A 22349-nucleotide genomic window follows, 5' to 3' on the forward strand; every position below is an offset into this window, starting at 1 on the left:
CTTCTTATCTGTTTGTTTTCTTTTACAGAATTCTAAGACGAAGGCCACAAATTTCCAGAGTCAACATCTCAACTAATTTTACCTACGAGCCGCCATCGATCATAGCAACTACAAATAATTATTACTTAAATGTTCAGTTACAAATAAACGTAGCATTTAAATAGTTATAAGTATAGAATGTATAATGAGTCAGACTCGAAAATTCAAAATTGGCGCGCATAGTATTTGCATTTTTACAAACAGTTAATTACCAAGCGAACAATTTCTCTTAGGATCTGATTTAAGGTTAAGTCATCGTTCGAAGTACAATTCAAATATGGCGGTCGTTCGATTGATCGAAGAATCAAAGAAATCGATAAGGAAGAATCGATCACCACACATTCACGACGGTGTCGTCTCTTGCGATGCATCTTTTCTATGCCCTCTCAGTTCACGACTGGCGTTACTGCACGGCAGCACCAGGCTGTATTGTGTAGGAAATATGGCGTAAAGTGAACGTCGCACATGTTTAGTGATTTCGGTAAGAAGGATCATGCCTAACACCGGATCTATTGCGATCGACGCGCGATAAGAGTACACCGATTAGCATACGGGTGGTGAGAGAGAGAGCGTAATGTGATTAACGGAGCCACGAGCCGGTCGTTCGAGTGTAAATCATTAAAAAACGTGAGCCTTAACAAAACGAGTTATCAGCCATTTCACAAGATCTTTGTTCTAAGTTTATTCTTGTTGGTCTCGAGTTAACAGAACCGAGATGACAACTGACTCGACGTTGGCTCGGTGATATCGTCCAGGAATCGTGTCCATTTAGCTAGAGAACGGTTGCACACAAAATAGAAAGCATCAGCGGTAACTCGTCCGTGGTCTGGCACCAAGAGCGCATTCCGATCTTCTGAGTATCGCAGGCTCGATTCTCGCACGTCTCTGGCCAATTCGTTTTTCATTGTATAAACACCGCGTTACACACGGCTGCCCGCTGCGGTCACCGGCGAGAGCGCGATAAGTCTGTCGGCTGTCGCGTTTTGTAAATTCCTCGTTTCACGATTTGTTTACAGTATGCTCTTCCTCCTGCCAGCGACGAAGGGAAACGAGACGCAACACGGTTCTTAACGCGTTCTCGCGCGGCCTCGTCTTCTTTTCCACAAATGAGACAGAGAAGAAGGGTGCGATCGTCTCACCTGCGCGATCTGAACGCGAACCAGTGATCCGTCCCGTTAATACCTCGGTGGACAGAGTTTCGAAGTCGGAGGAGTTATTCGTGTCAATAGAAGTTTCATGCGATACTTTGGTCATAAGTTAGAAATTGTTAGTCTCTTGTATACCGATGGATGTCCAGTTCAGCGAATGTCGTTTCTAATGTTGCCAATTGTCTTGACACCTTTTAGATTGAGACAACAAGGAGATATACGTGGATCGGTTTCTAACGTATATACCGTTAGTAAGTATTAACAGTGACTCTAATACCAACTAAAATTATTTAAGGTACCACAACCGACTCGAGCAAGTCTGTATTGTAATTATAGATTGACACCCTATATAGCTTCCGTGTGTGTGTGTGTGTGCGTGTGTTAATAACAGAAAAGATGCAAGAAAGTGATTAAGGGTTTAGAAAAAAAATCTTCTATGTACGTAAAATAATTTTTCTTTAGTAGAAATTCTGTTAGAGAGACGAGTCTCCCGTTTCAGTTTTTCAAAACTTAATATAACTCATTTTCACTTGTTTGGCAGTTGTACAGAAAAAAGAGTAGAATAGGAAAGTTGTGGTGGAGTGAGGAAGAAAGAGGCAGAGTGAGAGAGAGAGAGAGGGGGGATAGGGTAGAATTCTGATCTCAGAGAAGAGAGCCATTTTCCAAGTCTTCGTTTAGACATTCTAAATATAACTGGAGGCTCTATAGGCTTTCCTTACTGTGTCATACTATGCAGAGTAGTATCTCACTGTGTTGCGTAGATCTCGCTCATTTTCTACCTTTAGTATGGCATAATGCCAATTTTACATGTCCAAAAATTACCGATCAGTTTGTAACACTATCTCCAAAAATTGTATTTTATAATTAAAAGTGATTGTATCCCCTAATTATCTGTACACTCACGGTAACAGTTATAAATTCGGTTATTTTTTTATTAATAACTTTGATATAAGTAGACGACCGCATAAATAGAATAGCATCAATTTACCAGAACTTTGGCATTTTCCGTTTAACATAGAGCTGTTTCTTTTAATTATTGCAGACCATGGTTTGTAGAGCTGGTCAAATATGCACGATTGACTTCAGTCTGTTTTTTGGAACTAGCGAACCACTTACTGACAGATTATTATTACGTGAATCCACCCGTGGTAAGGATGTGTATGATTTTATCGAAGAGAAGTGTCAGATACAACCGGACACGTTTAGGTTGTATTTAGTATCCGGTCTGAAAATGGTTAGTATTTATATTTTATCTCATTTCTTGTCTGCACACGGTCCTTTCGTCGAAGGTTCATTGCTTCGTTCGTGTTGAAGTTAAAGTTGATTTACTTCCGTTAGATCGATTTGTCTGGATTGAAAGATAAAACAATGTCCGAGATTGGCTTAGATTTTTCGTTCGACCGAGAATCCTCGGCAGACACCAAGCACACGTTATTCGTTGCCAGTCCAAATTATATTCCAGCCTTCACGCACAACAAAGCTGAATACGGTCTGCTCAGATATAATCCTCCACCGTCATCACCTAATCATTCATCAGTCTGGGGCGAAGATGATAACGTTGATTTGAAAAGTCCCGTTAAACCAGAAACATGTACGTGATAGTTATTATCGATGTTCTCTTTAATATTATATTACTATAAGTGTGCTCGCGATGTGTCTTTCAGATTTCTGTGCCAGCTTTGATATATTACGTGTTTTGCAGCTAGATGTATAAGTAAATATGTAACTAACAATAAATATTCTTTAGATAATAAGTATAATACCCAAAAGTGGGTTGATCAAAGATGGGTGACCAATCTCTTGATCTACTGAGTTACTTGATCATTCGCTTTTAGATTCTTATTTATACACAGAAGGAATTATAAAAGAAAAAGTTAAAAATATAGAAATATTTGACATTAATTAATTATATTATAACTATAATTACAACTATAAGGGATAAATTAATAAATTGTTATATAACAGACTGTTCTACTATATAATAATTTACTTTGTTCTTAATTGTAGAGAACACTGGCAAAGATTGTACAGAAATCTGTGAGACGTCTTTTATATTAAAATCATTATCGTTATTATTATTCTCGTTAATAATTTTATATGGTCTTGTTTTCAAGGCTATGTCGGTTTAGTAAATCAAGCCATGACGTGTTATTTAAATAGTCTACTACAGGCGTTGTACATGACTCCTGAATTTCGAAACGCATTGTACAACTGGGAATATGTAGGTTCAGAAAAGGACGAAGCTAATAGTATTCCATATCAGCTGCAGAAATTATTTTTAAATTTGCAGGTATTAATAATATTTAAGTAGAATATCGAAATCATAAAGTTACAAAAGAAAGAAGTATTGTAAATACATTTTTCAAAATTTATAGACGTCAACAAAATCGGCAGTGGAAACGACAGCATTAACAAAAAGCTTTGGTTGGGATTCGACGGAAGCCTGGCAGCAACACGATATCCAAGAGCTTTGTAGAGTCATGTTCGATGCTTTGGAGCAGAAATTTAAAAATACAGAGCAAGCTGATTTAATAAATAGACTTTACGAAGGTACATATATTCAAAGTAATCATAAACGTTAGAAAGGTCCAATTTGATGTTTGTAATACCATGTTTATATTGGTAGGAAAGATGATTGATTATGTTAAATGCCTTGAATGTGGTACCGAAAAATCGAGAACAGATACTTTCCTCGATATCCCGTTACCAGTAAGACCGTTTGGTAGCAGCGTGACGTATAACAGTGTGGTAAGTTTATAGAGAATGCTTTTGTATATAAATAAATTCACATAAATATTGATTTGCAATAGGAAGAGGCCTTGAAAGCGTTCGTTCAGTATGAAATTTTACATGGAAGTAATCAGTATCACTGCGAGAAGTGTAATAAAAAATGCGATGCTCATAAAGGATTAAAGTTCACTAAATTCCCCTATCTTTTAACAATTCACCTGAAACGATTCGACTTCGACTTCAAAACCTTCCACAGAATTAAGCTTAACGATAAGTAAGTGCGTGCAAATTGAAATTGTCGTTAACACATTCTGTTAGCCTTGTACTAAACTTGTACTAAACTTTTAATTTTAGGGTTACTTTTCCAGATATATTAAATTTAAATCCTTTTATCGCGTCAGCACCGAACGCAGAATCTTCCGTCACCGATGAAAATGTTGCTTTAGCAAAATGCGACGATAACTCGATAACGGATAGCGGTACATTGGACGACGATTGCCCTCTTCGCGAAGACAGTCTTCCTAACAGTAATCATTCAACAAATAACGATCAAGATGACGACGAAGGTACACTTAATTTCATAAATTACGTACTCGTTTCAAAGTCTACGGTTTATTGACCTGAATTAATTCTCAGGTATAGAAATAAGCAACGGTCCATCCACGTCAAATTGCGTTATGCACAATCATGAAAACGAAAAGAATCGCAATAGTAGTGCAGCGAAGGGTCCCTATAATTATGAATTATTTTCGATTATGATTCACAGTGGTAGTGCCAGCGGTGGGCATTACTATGCTTACATAAAAGACTTTAGAACGCAAGAATGGCTCTGCTTTAACGATCAAAGCGTTACGCAGGTACTTGAAATTATTCATTTTTACATTATACGATACGTTGCTGGAAAATTGAAGGGTATATTTACATTATAACCGCAGAGAGAAAAAGAGAGAGAATACAGATAAAATCGCGTTCGAAGTTTCGTATTGAAGGATTAATTTTGTAATTTTAACTGCTTTAGATTACTCACGATGATATACAAAAAACGTATGGTGGTGGTTCAACTAGGTCGTACTTCAGTGGTGGTTATAGTAGCACTAACGCGTACATGCTTATGTACAGGCAAATTGATCCTGTACGTAACACTTTGCCTATGCAAGTGCAGGATTTCCCGAAACATATACAGGTGAAGCGCAGTCCTTGAGCGTGTAATCGTGTTACGCTCTTAATTCCCATTTTTGGTTCGCGTATCTCTTATACTGTTCGATTTCAGGAGTTGTTAGAAAAGATGAAAGAGAACGAGGACAGCGACAGAAAGGGTCGCGATAAAGATTATTTACCCAGAGTGAAAGTATATTGCCAACGTCCTAACGACGATAAAAAACTGAATTTCAAGCTTCCCCTTTGGTCCGCTGCAACTTTGGCCGAGATGACCGAGTACGTGTATAAGAATTTCTGTTTGGAAGGGATCGTCAGCTTAAATCAATGCCGTTTAGTCGTTTACGATCCGCACCATGACTTAATCGTGGTCAGCTACGAAGGCAGAGAACATGAAAAGTTTGGAAATATTTGGAACGTTAAAAGTCGGTATAGTTTATTATTAGAGATACGTGATAAAGACCAAAAATTCGAGCCATACGTGCGAGGTGGTATGTATTTATTTCTGTATGAAATGCATGGATACGAACGTGTGTAACATCAGGCTTATGCAAGCGATGCTCGTGTCATCTTATTAGAAGTGGTGATGTTTTCCAGTGTACGAGCTCTGGTTGCATAGAGACCTGGTCTACGCAGACAGGCACGAGAAATAATCTTTTTCTATCGACAGGTATCGTGACCAAAGTTTATGTCGTGAATGTAGCTAGGAAAAAGCTTTTAGAAGGACCAATAAATATTCGAGGGCTGTGTACGCAGACAGTCAGAGAATATAAGCAAGTAGTGGGGAAATGTCTCAACATAGACCCGAACGAGATGAAATTGGTCATACGAAAACGTGGAACAGACACGATATTAATTGAGAACGATGACGATATGCTAGCGCTCGCAGACTTTTCTAATTCGGTCAAAGTATTCGTATGTGTTATGTATGACGCTAAGTGTAACAAATCTTTCTTCGAAACGACAGTGAGCGCGATCGCAGAGCAATTCGAGAACATTATAACATTAAGTATAAAGTTACCTCCTAGTCCAAGTAAAGGTAAGCGATATTCGTAACCATCGTTCAATTAGAAATTAAATAAACGACAGTCTGATCGCCTCTGGTCAGCCTTTCTGCGGTTGCAGTAAATAACATTTAGTTGAAATGCGTAGAAATGTTGGAAGAGCTAAATATTCCGACGTTGGAGGAAGTATGCGAGGATAAAGAGAAACCAGTTGTCGAAAGTCCATCAAAAACGAATGTCGCTAATGAGTCGCATCGAGACGCTGGCGCAAAGTGTAACGAGGTGTCGTCGACAAAGAAACCCACGGAAGATGTCCCCACAAGGAATACAAGTCCGCAATTGGGCGAGGGCGAGGAGTGGCACACTCCTGAACAGAGCAACAGCGAAGACAGCAGCCTCAGTGATAGTGATAAAACGTTAGTTGGCGACGTACCCGAAGATGACGACGTTCAATTACCCTATCTTTCATCGAGTGCGAGTAATCGTGCCATTAAAATGTTGAACCAAGTCGAGCTCGAGAATTGGGACAATGTTATGGATGACTCGGAATATTACTTTAAGGCGACCCCATATACAAATCATAATGAAAAATGTACGTATTTTTATGGCCAGATCGTAATTACTGAAACACATATGTTAATTATATTATGATTCTTTTTCTTTGAATACTGAGGACATTTAAAAAATGTTTCTTTTTCACTTCTATTATCGAGGATATTTTAATACTAATTGCTTTAGAGTTGTTGAAGAAAAATTATCGAAGAAAAGTATTATATTTTCGAAAAATTTTTACACATCGAATCGATTATACTTGGATCATTCGATTTACAGAAATAAATACTATAAATTTAATTATTTAATTAAAATTTATATAACGTAGTATTGCAGTGTAAAGTTCGTACAGTGCTTGAGCAGATAGTTTAAATTATCCAATAGTGAAGAAAAAAACATTTTAAATATGTCCAATTAATATTGAGAAAAATTAATGTAAAAACCATTCCGTTTAATTACATTCTCTCTGAGATTGCAGGTTTGAAAGTATTAGTAGACAAAAGAATGGTGTTTAATACTTTAAAGAAAAACCTGGAGCCTTACGTCGGTGTACCTTCGGAATATTTCAAAATTTACCGCTACTTTGATGAACTTTGTGGCGAAACAGAGTGTGATTGTTTACTTAGCCAACTTCTGTCCCCGGAAGGTGGTGAAAAGCTTTGGATAAAGATAGAACGAGCTCTACGTAATGGTGAATTCACAGTGAAATTGTATCAGTTCGTCGATTTAACCGAGGTATACGTAACTCACGTACACATAACTTACTGAATATGTAACGTTCGACTTTAATTATCCATAACAATGTTTACAACCTGGTGATTTATTTGTAGCCTTTAAAATTCTTGTTCGAGTGGATCGTTTCTGGGAACATGACGGTCGGCCAAGCGAAGAAAGAGATCCTAGCGGAAATGAAAAAGAGATACGACATAGATATCCCGTACGAAAGATGTCGACTGAGAGAGAAATGTTTCGTGTTAGCTTTGAAAGTGCTCTTAGACCATCAAAAGTTTAAGGATTTCCAATTTTATTCGCAATTCGAGATAATCGTACAAGAATTACCTGACAAGGATCCAGTTATCAACAGCGAGCAAGTTATCGTGGTGGTTCGACGCTGGTTCCCCTCGAAGGTCCTATTTGGCCCGCCACAGGAAATTGTTCTGGACAAAACGACCGTAGAAGAGATAGTAAAAAAAGTAACTGACCCACGATATATATTCGTATGCAGGCGAGAAATTTAATTGGCTAATAACGATATCGAATTCTCGTTTAGTTGTCTGCGATATCGGATATACCTGAGAAATACATAGACATAGCAAGAGGGAAGCATCTGCCCACAACGCATACTATGCCCATCGCACGAATTCAGAACGATCTTGATTGGATTGGATTAACAACTGGCGTTGAGCTCAGCGTTGAGGATGGCGATGGGTTTTTCTATAGGTATCGTATACATCAATTATATATAAATATATATATATATGGGTGTGCATGTATTTTATTGAAAGATTTCGTGAGATAATGCGGGAATAATTGATTTGGAAATTTGATGTTTAATAGAGATAACAGGGAAACCTCGCAAGAGTTATCAATGGAAGAGAACAATAGAATCGTAATTCGTAACGATTATTTACCTCTGTCGTCCGCGTCACGTTACAACGCGCGTAAAGAGAAAGCACTTAGAATATATCTGGACGGTGAATGATCGTCCATCGAACGTACATACTCTGAGAAACAATTGTTAAATAGGCATGTGTGGGAGCATGAAACGTTTGCGTACAAAGTGATTACATCGTGTCAGGTATTTGTGGAATCGGGTACTCAGCAATTGCAAAATATCCTGTGCTTCAGTAAGTCTTCGATATTTCAAAACTTCCGTGTCACTAAAGCCTTCTGGTTGCCGGAACCGATCGGGTATAAAAAATTCGCCGGGTTCATGAAACGTTACACGTTACCAAAGGATTTCGGGTCTCGATTGTCGCATCTCGTTTTGATGTGCCTCGAGGCCATAAGGATCATAAGATTTCCAACTATGTACGGATTACTGGGTTATAGAATCTTATTAAAGACCACAAATACTCATGGGAATAATAAAATTGCGGAATGGCAATGAAAATGCGAGATACGAAAGAGAAAAAAGAAAAAAGGAGAAATTTAATGACTTGGTGATAATCCGAATTTAAACTATGGACTTCTTACGACGAGTACGAGTGCAACTAACTTGTGTATATATATACATATATATACAGGTTGCACCAATATTAGACAGACAACATTTAAGCCGTGGTTCCCAGAGTGATTTCAAGTCATTCTCTCCCTTGTGGATACGTTTGTCTCTGTTCTATTAACATAAAAGCCAAAGTGAACGTCTTTGGAAAGGAAAAATTCACTTGAGATCCCCCTGGAACGATTTAAAAGCTGACTGTCGAGTATTGGGACAACCTATGTATATCCAGGATGACTTATTTTAATCTGAGGAAAGCAATTATCTCGCGAAGTTAATGGTTGTTTGAACAATGTTTCAAGATGAACTTGTTTTGCTTCGTATAAAAAAAATTGATTACATTGAATTAGCTTCTTCTCGAAACACGACAAGTTCGATTCGAGACGTTCTTCGACCAACAAAAAATCTGACACGATAATTATTACTTATAGATCAGAGTGAGTCATTCTGTATATTTGGAGTTCCTGCAGCTACATTATTTTCACAAATTCCTTAAAACATTTCTTAATCCTAAGACTTTTTATATCTCCACATATCTGTATCAAAACGTTTTAGATCAGTTACCTTTGAAGCGTTAAAATGATTTTTTTCAATGGGAATTTAGCATGCACAGGAGAGAAGCCGGCACAGAGTATATTTCGTTTGTTGTAAAAGGAGGGAGAACATTTATCTGACACAACAATAATTAACCCTTTTAATGCCAGTATAGATTAAATTGCATTCTTACAATACAATAGTTATCATAAGTATTCAGTTTCGATTAATTTAATCTGGTAGTGGTAGCGCTTTTTCACCCTGAAACAACCGCGTGCATTCTATCATTTCTGAAGCGCACTTTAGACACGCGTTCCGGCTACGTTCGTCGATAAAATTATTCGCAATCAATATTTTCAAAATTACGCTTATCGTTTGCATACAGACTTCGCGTTACTACTATCAAATTAAGAGAAATTTGTCATCCGTACTGAACATAAAGATCCATTTTTGCCAGACATGTATCCTATACAAAACCGTTTTAATTTATTTAATTAGTTATATACGTTAATCATTCGTTACGTGTTATATCAGTACTATGGAAATGTGGGAAACCATTCGGGGAAACAAAAAGTAAATACGTTCAGCCGTTTTCTGGCACTGCGTTTCCAAACGATCCGAATGAAATTCAGTTTTCGCTAGAATGATAAAATATAAAAGAGATCTTTGAAGGAAGTCCATGAAATTTACATTTTGTAAATCGATGCTTGTAAATAATAAAACTTGTGAATTAAATATTGATATCCTTCTTTGTATCAATATCACCATATATATATCGGTAAACAGAATATATATACATATATATATATAAATAAAAAAATCTTTTGTAATAATATGTACGATAATGCAATACATGCACGTAGCATATCATCTCTTTTGCATTTATCAGCAATTTAACTTGGCATTTTCTTTTCTTGCTAATTCCACGCTGTTGAGAAATTTGGTGCTGAAAGGGTTAAATACACAGTTGTTGTTAATCCTTATCACTATTAGAACGTTTTGATAAACTGTCTGCGAGCCGTTTATTAATTCCTTGCAATTGTTTCAACGGAGACGAGTGCAGTGACTTAATAATCAATAGTCGACAGGGATACTGAAAATTCCTTGATAAAAGAAAGATTTATAAGGTATATACATCTTTAAAACACCGGTATCAATTGTTGTACAATTTACAATGCTCTCATTATTTCCAATACAACTGTAATTTATTATACGGTACACATTTGTTACACAAAAGCCTAGTTCGAATCGTTCGTTGGGTGTCGACAATTTGTTCTAATAATATGACAATCTAAATATTTATAGAGTAGAAGAGAAGAAAGATGCAGAGATACGTTTGATGCTGTGAAAATCTTGTTAACGCGTATTATCATGATAATTTCTCATTCTGAACCTTAATCGAAAATTTGCGAATAGCATATAATTACTCGTTGTTTAATGCGAGAAACAAATAAAAAAATATCTGTTTCTCTTATTTTGTTACGGTACAAAATACAATTAACTGAGAAACAAAAAGTGTTCGTGACAACTTTGTGTCACTTCCGGTTTCAGCTGTTACTCGTTCAAGACCAATGTGTAATCAATCTCGTTTCTGTTTACATTTGTTTTGTCGGTGATTCTGTTTGTAAATCGAGCGAACTAGGCTCAAAATGCTCTTCGTCGATCATTTTTTATTATCAATCTCTCGAACGATGCTCTTTGTGCACGAAACGACGGGTATATGCGGAAGAATAGGAGGAAGCGGAGGTTAATATTCGCCTGGAAGACTCGAGCGCTCTGTAATCACGAGGCAACTTGCAACTTTTGTATTTATTTGTATTAATTTAACCGATTGTTAGTAAGACTGCGAACAGCTGATCGATTAATTGACGAATTAATCGAGGTGTCTTCGTTTCTGGATGAATTGCGTGCGATTAAAATATCCTTTTGAAACTTTCGTGTTGGACAACGTGTTCCTTCGATATCGTAGGTCCTGTAGAGTATTTAATACCTCACTAACTTCCATAATTGCGTGCATTGTCGTGGGTAATTCCGATATTCGAGTCGAACGTGAGTATTTTGCATTTTTCTTTTAGGAATCGTTCGAATACCAGCTCTCTAAACAATTTCAGGGAAATACGAACGACGTCGCGTGCATCCCTTTCTGCGGACAAATCGAATTGTGGAATTATGGCGCGCGAATTTTAACTCGACACGATTGGAGCGTCTAAACCAATTTCTTTCTCTTTTTTCGAATACCTAAACACGACTAAACGTCACTCTCTGTATCATACACTACGATCACGAAACGAAATTATGTTCACGTTTAGCAGTGATCGAGAAACGAAATGGCTGGATTTCGTTCTCCGTTTTCAATTAACTGACATTTCCCCTCGTCTTTCATTCGGTCGTTGCATTCGTCGGTATTTAATGTTTTTTTTCTTTTTTTTTGTGCGTGAGTTGTTTGAAATGGACTGAATAAATATTACGTTGAAAGTAACGTGTTTGTTTCGATCCTTCTTTTCTAGGTTTTGCGAGCGATTTGTTTGTACCAACATATCATAGAACAATTAAAATTCAATAGATAATACGCATCGACCAGCGATGCCAGTTATTTTTCAGCAATTTTCACATTTTTTTTATAATTCTCGTCTAATAAACTGATAAAATCGAAATGTAATACATCGAACATTACGATTATTAAGAACGCGTCATTTTTTGTACAGTTTGTAATCTATTTTTTGAAATCTGATTATTTAAGAGAGAAAATATTTAAATAATCAGTTTGAAGACGATTTTTGAAGAAAATTGTGTCTATAATTCTCGTCTATAAACTAATAAAATCGAAACGTAATATATCGATCATTACGATTATTAAGAACGCGCTATTTTTTGTACAGCTTGTAATCTATTTTTTGAAATCTGATTATTTAAGAGAGAAAATATTTAAATAATCAGTTTGAAGACGATTTTTGAAGAAAATTGTGTCTATAATTCTCGTCTATAAACTAATAAAATCGAAACGTAATATATCGAACATTACGATTATTAAGAACGCGCTATTTTTTGTACAGCTTGTAATCTATTTTTTGAAATCTGATTATTTAAGAGAGAAAATATTTAAATAATCAGTTTGAAGACGATTTTTGAAGAAAATTGTGCGATTATTTAAACATTTTCTTTTTAATATGAAAATGTGACCAAATCGATCATTACAGTTTTCAAATTTCTGGCTCGCGTTCGCGTTTTATGGTTGTCAACGTGAGTGACGTAACACTTGGTGTTCTTGAACAGCTAAGTGACGCGTGAACGACGATTCTTAATGTATCGTTAGTATTTTCGCGCGAGGGAGAGGGAATTGATAGTTGTTCTTATTACATGCAAAATATGGTGTACTTGCATTTCCCATCGAACTTGACGGAAGAGGAGTTGATGCTGCAAGCGAAGTACAACAAGCTTAAAAGAAAGGTACGCGATAGGTTATGTTTGTGTTCAGTCATTACCATAAAAAACTTTAATTCTGAATGAATATTGGGTTAGAGTTCATTCACTTGGATTCTTATCTATTTTAGTGAGTAAAGTTTGTTAGAATGAAAGCACGGTTAGTAAAGTTGTAGGTTAGTTTCTTCAGTTTGGTTTACGTTACTGACTAGTCTTTATTTTTTTTAGAAAAAGGCGTTGCAAGACTTGAAAGCGCCAAAGCAAGAGATCGAACGTATACCACAGGCGCCGAAACGACCAACGGAAGCCAGAGATGCTAGAGAAGTAGCGAAGAAGCTAATTAAGTCTGGTGTCATTACGGCACCGAAAACTCCTAAGCGACCAGAACAGTCGTTTAAGAAACCACGCGGATTAGTGAGGAAATTGAACAGTACGGAGAAGACTGTGAGTTCGTATCAGCCGTTCTCAGCCACGCAGATGGAAGAAGAAGAAACGGAAACAGTGAGGCCGAGAGTTAAAGATTTGTACGATAGTTTTGTGAGCGCTCAGGATACGGACGATCGTACCAGCGGAGATGTACAATCTCCGTCTAAACAAGAAACAAAACCACGAGCTGGAAACACGATATTTGTGTACGGTTACAAGATATCGGAGGATTTTTTGAAAAAACACTTCCAAACATTTGGAAATATCATAAATATTTCAATGGAAGCGGAGAAAAAGTACCAGTGATTTGTTTTTAAATGTTTCGAACGGATTGGTCGTATAATTGTGTTGACGAACCATTTTATTTTTCAGCCGTGGATTCGTAACATTTGACAAAGCTGGAGCAGCTGAGAGAGCGATAAATGAGATGGACGGTAGCATGGTGTCTTCCATTCAGCTGAAAGTATCGTTAGCTCGAAGGCAACCTATTATCGAACCTATGACTGACGTTATGTCTAGCTCTATGTGGTCGCCTATCGCTGCGAATTATTCTCAGAAAAGTGCGCACAAAGATAGGAGAGATCTGAAAGTGTACGAGGAGGATCTTTTTATGTGAATGCAATGTTTTTCAAATCTTTCCATGTTATTTCAGAGGGTATGTTGTTACTATTGAGTTACAATATTTGGAGTTTTTTTTACTTTAAAATAAAGTTGTACATAGGCTTCGATGTTCGCAAGGTATCAAAAAATATTTTCTTCAAATGATACGCTTTAACTGTTACAATGCTGTATTGAGTATTATAAATTTATATCTAGTCAAACGGTCGAATAAGATATAAAACACGTTAATATTTTTTTTCTCGTATTATTCCTTGTGTCTGTCAATGTCTTGTATTAGGTGACACTTCGAATTTCACTTTTTATACAATGGATTTGTGTTGATAAAAAAATACTTATTGTAACACTTGGTTTGGTAATAGTTATTTGTATAGTATACATATGTTATATATATATGTATATACTGGATGGTATGGTGTACAGGTTTAGAGCTCGAAAGAAGTCTTCAGAGACTTGTATAATCGTTTACATCCTTTGATTTCGATATTTGCCTCTTATTTACTTCTACAAAATAGGCACACCCTCCTCATTTTGATTAATTAGACCCACATTTTCTTCAATAGACTTCTTTGGAGCTCTACGTAATATTACATCGCATAATATTACATCGTATATGCAGTATGTATACAGTGATTTTATACATATTTACTATTTTGGCATAAAGTACAAGGGTTCTTGTAGCAAATGATGCTCAGGTTAAATTATGTTTTCTCACAACTATCAATCGACATGGTAAACTTTTGGCTGGTGAAAAGTTGTCGTTCAATTTGTCAATTAATTGGTAGCTCGTGTACATTTGTTCGAAATGTAACAAGTGTTCAACATTCGATTATATGTAGTAAACATTGAAGGAAGTAGACCTAATAACTTCAAACGCACCAATCCATTCGTTACTTTTTCAGCATGTGTATTAGGTTTACCCTTTCGTTGTTTCTTCCCGCTCGTAGAAACCGAACGCCCGCAGTATGAATAGAAAATTGCTCTACAAATATGATCGATCGAATCGAAAGTAATGTAGTATCGAACTGTGTTTGCAGACGACTCTTTTGTATCGGCTGTATTATTATTTCGGCGGATTAAAGTAGTCCCAGTGATGGTGGTGCGTAACTGTCCGCGGGTTGCTGCACAAAAATATCAACAGGCCCGTGACCAAGAGCAACAGCGCGCATAACGTCATCTCCACCTCTCTGATCTTCTCCCTCGACTCGTCGCCGCTCACCATGGACGACATGTAGCCCACGAAATGTCTCATCGCCTTTAAACCGGCCAGTCGAAGTACTCTGATCAGCTGTCTGGTGCTGTCCGTGACGCTTGGCTCGACGTCGACGTTTTGGCTGCTGGCCAGGGAGTAAAACTGAGCCGGGACTTGCGAGGCTGGGAACGCGATTAGATGAGTGCCTCCTAAGGGAAGGTTGGAAGGTAACGGTGATTGGGACGATTCCCTTTGGCTATCCCTGTCCGATTGATCCGCGTACGCGTAAGAAATAACGGCGCGCTGCGGCTGTATTTCACTGGTTGTGTCGTAATTCGTAACACTATCAGGTGTATCTGGTGTCACAGAGATGGCAGGTGGCAACGATCGAACCGGCGAAGCAGTTTCTGGCGTTTGCGAGATCCCCATAGGGGATGGCGACCTGGATCTCGACCGTCGATACTTCCGTTCGCTGATCTCGACGGATGATTCTTTGCTCTTTGGCTCTGTCGTTGGATGTTCGCGGGACCGTGGCGGTTTTGGTGGTGGCGAGTCGGAGACTGGATCTGTTGGCTCGTTGCTAGGTTCGGATAAGCGATCTGGAGAATGTCTCGACTCAGTGCTTCTCTCCATAGCAGTAATCGCGGATGGTGGAAGGGAGGCGCGAGAGCCTTCGATGGTAAGTTCCCTAGCGGTGCTCTCGGATCCTCGATCAGGAGACAACCTCGACTCCTTGTTCTCTTCCGTGGTGGTCATTGTGGGTGTCTGAACGTTGCGTGATTCTTCCAGGACGCGCTCCTTAGCCTTGGCCGGGCTCAAAGAGAGGGGGGTTCCTGTATCTAGAATTTGTAAGGACTTATCTTGAGTATCCTGACCGGCAGAGAGTGATCGTGTGCTAGTGATATCTTTGTCGCTCGGTTCTATTTGCGAGATAGCTAGTGTGTGTGTCGACTCTTTGTCCTCTACCCGCGCGACCGTTAGTGTGTGTGTGCTTGGTATATCCTTTGTCTCGATTACTTCTCTTTTAACAACCTTTTGATCCCCGCTCTTTGGTTTCTCGTCTCCCTCGTCAGCCTTGCGGCGAGCTATCTCTTCAGCCGACTGCTGCCTTTCCGTAACGGGAATGTCGGTCTTCTCCGTCGTCTCGATCGTTTTAACTCTCTCCCTCTGACTTTCTAGCTCCCTGGCGGCGGTCACGGTCTCCAGATGACTTCTGATCGCCATCAATTCTCTGATAATGGAGGGTGACAGATTCTCCACCATACTGGCCCCTCTGTTCTTAAGCTCGGACGCGGTGATGACCAACGCGTCGACCTCGGACGCCACGATCTTCGCTGCTTCGATTTGCGAGACGCTAAGACGGTCCACTCTTAGATCCCCAACTTCTAAGTTACTAATTCTTACAGGTTCGTTCGAGAGCAGAGCTGGCCGTATGGACCTTAAATGCGAGTCCCCGCCAGGGATCGACTCTTCCAGATGTGGCGCGGACAAGTGTCTATCCTCGAATGCCTCTATCTCTCTGGTTGGTGACGGAGATTTTAAGGAAACGGTGTCGTAGGATGGTTCCGGCTGTCCTTCCTTTCGTAGTCTCTGTGTCATTGGCAGAGGAGGAACAGGAGGTGTGCTCATACTCGAAGGGCTTGGTATTCTCTCCGTGGAGACCATGACTTGCGAGCCTGACATGGACGGCGCGACAACTAGCTTCGCTTGCGTCACTTCCTCCTCTATTACCACATCGTCAGGCAAGGGATCCGTTTGAGTGGCAGTGGTCATTTCCATGACAGACTCCTGCGTTATTTCACGGATGGACCTTTCCAGGGACCTCTCCTTCTTGCCCCTTGGAGGCCTTGGAGGCGCTGGCAGCGGGCGTCCTTGCATCTTGATCAAAACCTCGCTGCTACGGAGGTCTTTGTGCTCCCCATCGTCAGAGTCGATTTCTATGTAAGGAGTAGACTCAGTCGCCTGCAAGGTGACGTCGTACGTATCGGTTAATATACTGATATCCTTATCTTTCCCTGGACCAAGGGTATTGTACGTTCTTTGTGGACGTTTAGGTGGGGCAGGTCTAGGAGCAGTAGCGAACTTATCCTTTTTTCTCCTTGGTGGCGGTGGCCTGGGCGGTTTCTCTCGTTTGTCGATAACAGCGTAACCAGATAGATCCCTAGCGAGCTCCACATCGTCCCTGGGGATGTCCTCCTCCACGTAGCCAGCTTCTGGCAACGACTCAGCACCGTGCGATGTCCTGTCCTCATCCTGGGCTACGGAAGTTCCTCTGGATCTGGACCTTCTCTTCGGTGGAACAGGTACTTGTCCCATGTACTCTTCATTCAGAAGTCTCTGAAGCTTCTGGATACTCTCTACACTCGTTCCTATGATATCTTCAGCCGTGTGCACCTCTTGATCCTGCAACTGCTCAGTGGACATTGTCGGAGACAATGGAAGAGGCTTCGCAGGAGCATCATCCGCAGTCCACTCTGTATGTCCGTTGCAAATAGGTGGCAGCTCGCCGTTCCTTCGTTCTGGCTCTTTGCGCAGTCGTTTGCGACGAGTGGGCGCCACAGGTGGCACTGACGATGGCAGCGCCTCGGTTGGGATCTGAGATTGACTGCGCAGAGAGGATCTCGACTTCCTGCGCACAGGTTTCACCACGACGATGTCATCCAGTGGTTCCACTGGCAGTTCAGCAGGCTCTCCCTCTGTCTGGTAAACAATCCTGTGTCTGGAATTACTCCTGGTTCGTTCACGGAACGGTTCATCGATAGACTCGCTTCGACGTATCCTGTTTGGGTCCCTCTTTGGTCTGACTGGTGGTATCATGTCGTACGACTCTATTGAACCTTCTCTTTGCTTTCTTACGGATCTCTTCCTCGTTGGACGCTGCGGAGGAATTGGTACCATGTCTTCAGAAGCTAGAATATTCCCTTCTGGTCTCAGGGCACCTCTGATCTCGCTGGACAGGTATTTGCCAAGATTCATGTCGTCCTGGCTGAGCCCACTTTCGCGTAAGAAAAATTCATCAGAGTCTATCTCCTCTATCACCCCACGACGACGTCTGTCGCAGGAGCTCGTGCTCGAATGTTGCTGTTCCCTGTCCGACTGAGCGGACGATGGTTCCTGTTCATCGTCCTCCTCCATCTCTTGCTCTTCCTCTTCAGACGGCGTCTTGTGCACCCCGTACTTCCTTGGATCCACCATCGCGAACGATCCCACGAATCTCTCGTCCTGTCTGGTGCGAATCACCTCTTCCAAGGACCTGGATCTTTGTATAGGTCTGAAACTCTCTCTGGGCATCTCTTCCTCTGGCATCCACTCGTCCTGACCCTCCTCTTCACCAGCTTCCTGTTGGTACATCTCTTTCTCAGCTGGATACAACCGTGGATCCAATTCCATTCGATCCCTTTCATACGACTCCTCTTCGGTTCTCGAAGCCTCTGACATCGGATGCGGCTGGCGATCAGACGTCTCCGGCGATTCCTGCTCGTAGTCCATGTACTGCAGCTCCTCCAATTTGCCTCTCTCCTCCCAGGGTATAGAAGTCGCCTCGTCGCCGCTCATGGAGAGTCTGGGCTGCTCTGTACCAGGTTGTCGCCAAGGATGCGCCTTCTCTGCCGCTGTTTCCGGATTCGACTCGTCGAAGAAGCCAGCGGTCTTCTCGAACCTCTGAGCCCAGCTACCAGTCCTCGCACGAGCTCGTGGGAACGTCGCACTCTCCGCGGACTGCGCCCTCGAGTCCTTTGGCGTGGACGTCGTGTACTCGTCTTTGGGCTTGGACTTTCTATCGAATATCCGCGGGTAAGTAGAGAAATCAAGGATGTTCTTCTTGGACCCGATCGTCGACTCTGTGGACCGTTGGTCGTGCACGGGTGACTTCTTGGCGCGGGTCAGAGCGTTTGGTAGGTGAATGTTGGGTTTCTTGATGTTGAACTTGGCCTTTTCAGGGAAGCTGAATTTGGGTCGTTCTGGCAAGTGAAACTTGGATCGATCGGGCAAGGAGAACCGTGGACGATCAGGCAAGCTGAATCTGGGCCTCTCAGAGAATGACGAGCGTATCCTGTCCATCCGACTGGGCCTCTTCTCGGGCCTGGACCTGTCCGATCTGGCGCTGCTCGTCGACCTGGCCTTCTCTTGCTTCTGCCGTTTCGCGAACGCGAACGTGGGTCGTTGGATGTTCCTCAGGCGCGAGCGTAGCTTGCCAGCCTGCGTTTTCAATCGTTGGGGCAGACCACGGGCACCGCGATCAAGAGGAAGCTCCTCCAATGCCAACGAGTCTACCTGAAATAAAAAATCAGAATGCTTCATTCGGTTGTACGAACAGGATGGAACGAGTTTCTTTTTAATACCGCGCGTGTAACGTCGCTGGGATGCTTCAGGTTTGTTGCGAGCTGCTATCCACGGTCGATTATGTTGATTTGCACGTTGACGCAATTGCATTCTGTTTTTAAGCGTTGAACGTGTTACGCGAGAGCTTGGAGAGATGTTTGAGAGGAAGAGGAGAGAAATAGCACTGCTGGGAACAGGCGAGAACAGGATCGATGGAAGATGGAAGAGAATAGTCAGCGTTCCTTACTTCGACACCTCGTCTGCGATATTTTAAAAATTGCTGACGCGAGACTCGCTCTCGTTACATTCCCGACTGATGTTTTCAATGCACTCTGTAACGTTGATAAGTCGAAAACACTTGGAGGCACGCTGAACGTGCGTAAACCGTCTCGAAATAGCCGCGAGTTCGTTTCTCTGTTCGTCAATTATTATTTTTCCGTCGGAGCTTTCAGCGTCTTACACAACACCGACCCAGATCCACGCACGTACGAATCCGTCGATGATGAACTGGCGATTTTTCTGCTCGTCTCGACGCTTTAATTGGGCCGTTCACTTAGAGAAAGAGGAAGAACGAGAGGCGAGCGATTGCGAAACCGACGGGAAAGCTCGAGTTTTCTGGAACGCTTGCGACGCGATTGCACAATGATCCTCGGACAGTGACACGTCGACACCAATGGTTCTTATGCGCGTGTTTCGCTAAATATAGGAACCGGTGGGCAACAAACGGACAAACGCGCGCGTCACATTCCCCGGCGACGTGTTCTTTTTGGAAAATTCCTACCGCTGCGAGACGTAGGATCACTTCCTTGGAAAAAGGAAGGCCAAGGTCTGAGAGGTTTATCGTTGCTCGAATTGGCAGGGACGACTTCGTTGCTTTTTAAATTGCTCGAATAGTTGATAGCGATATATTCGATCGAGTGGATTATCGGGTTCAAAATTCGCGCGAATGATTGCTGAAAATGTTAGTTTCAGAAGAAAGTTTTAAATTAATTGCGGGAATATTAGATTAGAGTATTTAATAATAGTAGTATTGAGCGATGTTCGATAATGGTTGGTATAATATTAATAGGTAATAATGATGTTAATTTATGATTAATAGTCAGCACAACTATGTAATATTAAATCTCTTTATATAGCAGTAAATAATATTAATTGTTCAACAACAGTGCTCAATATGATCAATAGTATTAATTCAACAACATTGGATAATCATTAAGAATATCAACTAATTATTAATAACACTTAAGAATATCTACTCAATAACAAATACCCAGGAACATTAACTTAACAGCATCCAATAAAAATTAAGCTATACAAATTACATAATACATCGATACACACATCATTCAATAATATGCAATATTAACTTAACATCTGCTTAGAAATACTCAACAGTGCTTAATAACATTCACCAATACCAACTCAATACTACTATAACTATACTAATTCAGTAAACCTCCACAACTCGACTCTAAGCAATCATCTACTGCACTATCATCAAGAAACAGCAATGCAATACCAATTCAATACTACTATAACAATATTAATTTAGTAAACTCCCATAACTTGACTCTAAACGATTATGTACAGTATTACCAAGAAACAGCAATTCAATACCAACTCAATACTACTCTAACTATATTAATTCTGTAAACCTCCATAACTCGACTCTAAACGATCATGTACAGTATCATCAAGAAACAGCAATTCAATTCTAACTGAATACTACTATAACAATACTATTATAGCAATACTAATTCAGTAAACCCCCATAACTTGACTCTAAGCAATCATGTACAGTATCGCTAAGAAACAGCAATTTAATACCAACTCAATACTACTAATTCAGTAAACCTCCATAACTCGACTCTAAACAATCATCTACCACACTCTCATCAAGAAACAGCAGCAATTCTCTTATAATTCATCCTGTAAAGTACCACTCACTTGGCTGGTGTTGACCTCGCCATCGGTCCTAGACTCGGCACCAGGTGTAGCAGCGCTCAGGAACCGTTCCTCGAGCCGCTCCTGCAGCTGTTGCGGGCTCTCCAGCTCCTCGGAGGTGTCGCCAGTCTCGACCAGCTCGCGACCCTCCATCACGGTGTCCTCGATCTTCCCGTCCAGTGGGAGGACCACGTCCCCAGCCCGTGTCAGCTCCGGCGGTAGCCGTGACCGGTCGTCGATGCTGTCGTCGCTGTCAACGACGTGCACCACATCCGTGTCGGTGATTCGCACGACCGGCGCCGACGCCGGCTTCGGCGACGGCGACGGCACCGCGATCGGTTCGTACTCGTGCTCGCTGTTATAAAAAGTCACTCGTTTCCTTCTCGCTCTGATCGGCATTTTGCTTTCTCTCTACTTCTCAGCCAATTCTTGCGGCTAATTGGTCTTGGGTTTTGTTAATTTGTACGTTTTCTTAGGAGATTTCTTCTTGGTCAATCATAATTTTGTTAGTTCTCGAGGAGATCGTTCTTTTTAGTGACAAATGGTGGTTTCAGGGTTGTTAATGCTTGGATGAATTGTGGAATTTTGCCTCTTTCTGCTGTGATATTTCGAGTTCAGTTTCTTTAATTTATTTCTGTAATTGTTACTTCGAGTTGTACCGATTTATGGTAAATAATTGCTAGCAAAAGTGTCTTGATTATTTAAAAACAAATATTTTCGTTCGTATAAATAGAGTAAAAATTTCTAAATTAGCAGAGATCTTGCATTGACGAGTTGAATATCAATTACTCGAGCGTTGATACAAAATATATTCGAATTGTACCCATTTATGCTAGTAAAAGTGCCTTGATTATTTAAAAATAAATATTTTCGTTCGTATAAATAGAGTAAAAATTTCTAAATTAGCAGAGATCTTGCATTGACGAGTTGAATATCAATTACTCGAGCGTTGATACAAAATATATTCGAATTGTACCAATTTATGCTAGTAAAAGTGCCTTGATTATTTAAAAATAAATATTTTCGTTCGTATAAATAGAGTAAAA

The 22349-nt window shown here is 40.5% G+C and overlaps 3 protein-coding genes across 7 annotated transcripts in view; 2 read left to right on the plus strand and 1 right to left on the minus strand.

The window, feature by feature from the left end:
* Positions 1 to 427: 427 nt before the first annotated feature.
* Usp47 (ubiquitin specific protease 47) lies at positions 428 to 9686 on the plus strand. Of its 4 annotated transcripts, XM_076908060.1 has the most exons (18): positions 453 to 520; positions 1386 to 1438; positions 2230 to 2421; positions 2526 to 2778; positions 3302 to 3477; positions 3563 to 3737; positions 3814 to 3935; positions 3998 to 4191; positions 4272 to 4483; positions 4554 to 4774; positions 4936 to 5100; positions 5188 to 5563; positions 5743 to 6111; positions 6225 to 6668; positions 7107 to 7363; positions 7459 to 7821; positions 7899 to 8068; positions 8186 to 9686. In XM_076908060.1, exons 3-18 carry the CDS (start codon positions 2233 to 2235, stop codon positions 8328 to 8330), a joined length of 3831 nt encoding a protein of 1276 aa, XP_076764175.1. In that variant the 5' UTR covers positions 453 to 520; positions 1386 to 1438; positions 2230 to 2232; the 3' UTR covers positions 8331 to 9686. The 4 variants fall into 4 exon arrangements, with proteins under 4 accessions (XP_076764176.1, XP_076764175.1, XP_076764177.1 ...); XM_076908061.1 differs by lacking the exon at positions 1386 to 1438 and having other exon boundaries at positions 428 to 520; XM_076908062.1 differs by lacking the exons at positions 453 to 520; positions 1386 to 1438 and adding an exon at positions 1859 to 2091.
* A 2973-nt stretch (positions 9687 to 12659) lies between these two features.
* Positions 12660 to 13955, plus strand: Nelf-e (negative elongation factor E). The gene is made up of 3 exons (XM_076907854.1): positions 12660 to 12830; positions 13032 to 13525; positions 13602 to 13955. The coding sequence occupies exons 1-3, from the start codon at positions 12741 to 12743 to the stop codon at positions 13843 to 13845; spliced, it is 828 nt and encodes a 275-aa protein (XP_076763969.1). The 5' UTR covers positions 12660 to 12740; the 3' UTR covers positions 13846 to 13955.
* The window catches only part of LOC143431260 (uncharacterized), a 118505-nt gene continuing 110009 nt past the window's right edge, over positions 13854 to 22349 (minus strand). The window contains exons 2-3 of one of the 2 annotated variants that reach the window (XM_076907848.1): positions 21307 to 21706; positions 13854 to 19311 (exon numbers count right to left, since the gene is read on the minus strand). In XM_076907848.1, coding sequence (XP_076763963.1) covers positions 14911 to 19311; positions 21307 to 21702 — 4797 coding nt within the window. In that variant the 5' untranslated portion in view covers positions 21703 to 21706 and the 3' untranslated portion in view covers positions 13854 to 14910. The remainder of the gene's footprint in view (positions 19312 to 21306; positions 21707 to 22349) is intronic. The other variant, XM_076907847.1, reaches the window with a different exon arrangement.

Source organism: Xylocopa sonorina, chromosome 17 (assembly GCF_050948175.1).
Source record: "Xylocopa sonorina isolate GNS202 chromosome 17, iyXylSono1_principal, whole genome shotgun sequence".
NCBI lineage: Eukaryota > Metazoa > Arthropoda > Insecta > Hymenoptera > Apidae > Xylocopa > Xylocopa sonorina.

What these genes read in the sequence shown, in the direction of transcription:
- Usp47 (XM_076908061.1), top strand. Translation starts at nt 2,233, where the DNA reads ATGGTTTGTAGAGCTGGTCAAATATGCACGATTGACTTCAGTCTGTTT. An exon ending in CGAGCCATACGTGCGAGGTG is followed by an intron (nt 5,564 to 5,742) that starts GTATGTATTTAT and finishes TTCTATCGACAG; the next exon opens with GTATCGTGACCAAAGTTTAT. An exon ending in TAGAAGAGATAGTAAAAAAA is followed by an intron (nt 7,822 to 7,898) that starts GTAACTGACCCA and finishes ATTCTCGTTTAG; the next exon opens with TTGTCTGCGATATCGGATAT.
- Nelf-e (XM_076907854.1), top strand. Translation starts at nt 12,741, where the DNA reads ATGCAAAATATGGTGTACTTGCATTTCCCATCGAACTTGACGGAAGAG. An exon ending in ACAACAAGCTTAAAAGAAAG is followed by an intron (nt 12,831 to 13,031) that starts GTACGCGATAGG and finishes TATTTTTTTTAG; the next exon opens with AAAAAGGCGTTGCAAGACTT. An exon ending in TCAATGGAAGCGGAGAAAAA is followed by an intron (nt 13,526 to 13,601) that starts GTACCAGTGATT and finishes TTTATTTTTCAG; the next exon opens with CCGTGGATTCGTAACATTTG.